The sequence below is a fragment of the Nematolebias whitei genome, chromosome 12 (genome assembly GCF_014905685.2).
Source record: "Nematolebias whitei isolate Nwh7 chromosome 12, NemWhi1, whole genome shotgun sequence".
Lineage (NCBI taxonomy): Eukaryota > Metazoa > Chordata > Actinopteri > Cyprinodontiformes > Rivulidae > Nematolebias > Nematolebias whitei.
In genome coordinates, this window is record NC_056509.1 from 47,406,488 (window position 1) to 47,409,923 (window position 3,436).

At 43.1% G+C, this 3,436-nt stretch overlaps 1 protein-coding gene across 1 annotated transcript in view; it reads left to right on the forward strand.

Annotated features, from left to right (window-relative positions):
* Window positions 1-2,093, forward strand: part of mboat2b (membrane bound O-acyltransferase domain containing 2b) — a 10,352-nt gene extending 8,259 nt beyond the window's left edge. The window contains exons 12-13 of the mRNA XM_037686003.1: window positions 125-276; window positions 1,544-2,093. Of these exons, the coding sequence (XP_037541931.1) occupies window positions 125-276; window positions 1,544-1,715 (324 nt within the window). The 3' untranslated portion in view covers window positions 1,716-2,093. The remainder of the gene's footprint in view (window positions 1-124; window positions 277-1,543) is intronic.
* Window positions 2,094-3,436: the final 1,343 nt, after the last annotated feature.

Genomic DNA, 3,436 nt, shown 5'->3' on the forward strand with positions numbered 1-3,436 from the left:
GTTGGTTGGTTGGTTGGTTGGATGGATGGTTGGATGGATGGATGGATGGATGAATGGTTGGTTGGTCAGTTGGTTGGTTGGTTGGTTGGATGGATGGATAACAATAGATATTTTGTCCGTTCAGGTCAGACACAAAGTTCGGCCGTACTTCCTCCGGTCTACGACCTACAAACTGGTCTATGATGTCATCACGTGGGCGGCCACTCAGATCGCCATCTGTTACACGGTGGTTCCTTTCATCCTGCTGTCCGTGGGGCCATCTTTAAAGTTTTACAGGTCAGTCGTTAACTCGCGTCATTCTACTCAACATCACCTTCATTATTCAGTCACGTCCAACTCTGAACATCTTTGTAATCGTCCAGTTAAATGTGACAGAGGTTAACCTTGTGATTGTCAGGGTTAAGTCTTGAAGTCAGGTCTTCCTGGGGTCTCCTCCCTGTTGGTCATGTCCAGAGCACCTCCCTAGGGAGGTGTCCAGGGAGCATCCTTACCAGAAGTCTGAACCACCTCAACTGGCTCCTCTGGAGGTGGAGGAGCAGCGGCTCTACTTCACGTCTCTCCAGCTACCCCGCAGAGAAAACTCATTTGGACCACTTGTATCCGCCATCTTGTTCTCGTGGTCATAACCTAAAGTTTGTGACCGTAGGTGAGAGCAGGAGCGTAGACACACCCCTTAGATAGAGAGCGTCTCCTTCTCCTGGCAGCTGACTTTGGCTTATCTTGACATAATACAAATTCAGTCAGCAGGACGTGACCCTTAGTAGGAAAGTTGTACCAGTCCATTAAGTGAATGCAGTGGCTGATGGGGCGCCGCTAAAATATGGTGCAAATACATATTTTATTTAAAACTAAACCTAAAAATTTAAATCTTGTCCCCCTGAAGAAGGACATCTAACATCCTCAACATCAGGAAGCAGGGTCTCAAGAGGTTTCATGCCTTTTTTATGTATATAAATACAAATTTAAGAGAAGACAACTTAGATAAGTTGGGTAGTGACCATGTGATGCATATCACGAGGTGGTTCCCAAACTACCGTATTGTTGTAATTTTTGAATAATCTTTAAACGACATAACAAATTTCCTGAAATTCTGTTTTGGCTTTTGAGTTTTGTGTGCCACCCCAGGATTTCCAGTGGCCCCCACATACCCCCACACCCCATGAAAAACTTTCTGGAGGCGCCCCTGGTCGCTGAGTGTTGTAGAGCATTTTGTTTAGCTGGTTCCCAACCGTGGTCCCTGAGGAACACCATCCTGCATGTTTTAGTTGTTTCTCTGCTCCGACACGCCTGATCCATGATTTCATTACTTCATCAAGTTCTGCAGAAACCCGTTAATCACCTTCCATTCAGATCAGGTGTGTGGGAGCAGAAGAACAACTGCAGGATGGTGTTCCTCAGGGACCAGTATTGGGAACCACTGGTAGTTTATATGCAGATGTTCCAGATCCAGCTCCTGACTTCATGTGTGTATTTAGAGCTCCACGTTTGTCAGAACCACTCGTTGCGGACTCAGTCTCGGACGTGTCCTTCCCGTTCTCTGCAGGTCGTGGTACTTCAGCCTCCACATCATCTGCATCCTCCTGGCGGTGGCGATGCCCGTCAAACCGCGACATCTGCGCCTCAAAGAGCAGCAGAGAACCAGCGCCCAGGATCCGGTCCAGAACCCGCAGGAGGCTGCAGACAGCGCCTACGTGCAGAAAGAAAAAACATCATGAGGCAAAGGTCTAAGAATAACCGTTTACATCATTTTTCCATGGACTTGTGTAGGAGGACGAGGAGCCAGACAGGCTCGGGGTTGTCCCTGCTGGTTTAGGTTCAGAAACACAAAACGGCCAAAACACGGTTTTATTTGGATTCTGGGGGAGGCGTAAAGGAAAGCAGGTCCTGGGTTGGATTTTCTTTCAAAGGGAGCTTGACTGCCAGAGCTGAGTACCGGCAGATTCAGAAAATCAAACAAAATCTGCCTCTTAAGAGAAATTAAAACAAAATGTGAGTTTACACGGAGCAGCCCGAGCTGCCTGAACTGCCACGGTGGTCAGTTGAATTTCTCAGAACACTGGAAACAAAGAGAGGAAATTATGGAAATAAATCTTTGGAAATAATAGAAATACAACTGGATGACTAAATAAAGTTTATCAGTATATAAAAAACCTTCAAAGTATTTAAAGAAGATAGTTTTGAAGAAAGTGCCAATACTTGTTCCACTCAGTCACCTTAGTTCTTCTGATTTGTACAAAAAAAAAGAAAGAAAATGCTGCTTGGAAGATGAAATGTGTCTGGAAGTGTTTACATTTTTAGTTTTAGTTAAAGTTCTTGGTGTGATTTACATCGAAACATGAAAAATAAAAAACGATTTCAACGTTTGAGCGTTGGCTGAAGCTGAGGTCCAAACCCCACAATGTGAACGGGAACGCTGCTCAAACCACGTTTCTCCACGAACACGATAAGAATTTACTGCTCCTCAACTGTCGGCTTATTGTTTATTTTAATAACCGAGTCGTTAAAAGCCCACGTTGACGGAGTTTGAGGGACGGTAACGGTGAAGCACTTGGAGTATGAAAGGTTCAGACGTCAAGGTCAGCATGAAACGTCCACAGCCTCGTTGTTCTCAGTGTTAATATTGACGTGTCGAAACAGAATCATTTGTAACATTTCCAGCAGAAAATATTTTGGGAACAGATTGTTACTGAATTTTATTAAGCTAGCATAAACTCTATCGTGTCTTGGTACGTTCTCCTTTTATTTCCTGTACATAGAAAAACAACATAAACAGTGTTAGCGTCTAACTGTCACAAACAGGGCGACTCAAACCAAAAGGCTGTTTTTAGGAGTTTAATGGTGGCGTTAGCGTCGGCCAACATTTCACGAAAAAGTTCACGTCATCCATGAACTTGAATGCTTTTCATTTTCTGACTGTTTTATATGTTTAATTTGAATTTTCTTTCCCCTGCTCTGAAAAACGAGACTAACGAAACAACTCACCTGGAACAGTTTAACCTTGTTCTCTAGTGGTTTAGTTTAGCTACGAACGTTTGTTTTAGTTTAGCTAACTGATTTACGTGAAACTCAGATTTTACAAAGGTTTTTAATAGGGATGCACGATATTGGATTTTTGGCCGATGTCCGATATGTTGAAATTTATTTGGCCGATAACCGATATCAGTACCGATGTTTTCCCCTAGACCTACTTACAGAGACCACACGGCTTTCTCTGCTGTGGAATTAAAACACGACATTACTCTGCAGGTCTTTGTCAGTTTGGCCTGATGCCAAATGCAGATGCCAAAAGGGACTGAAAATGACGTAACACTTCAACTTGGATTATGTTTAATGACAAATTTATTCATGATATTTACTCTAACACAATAACAACACTCAGTCATACAAAAACAGAACAGCAATTTATATACATATATATATATACACACACATATAT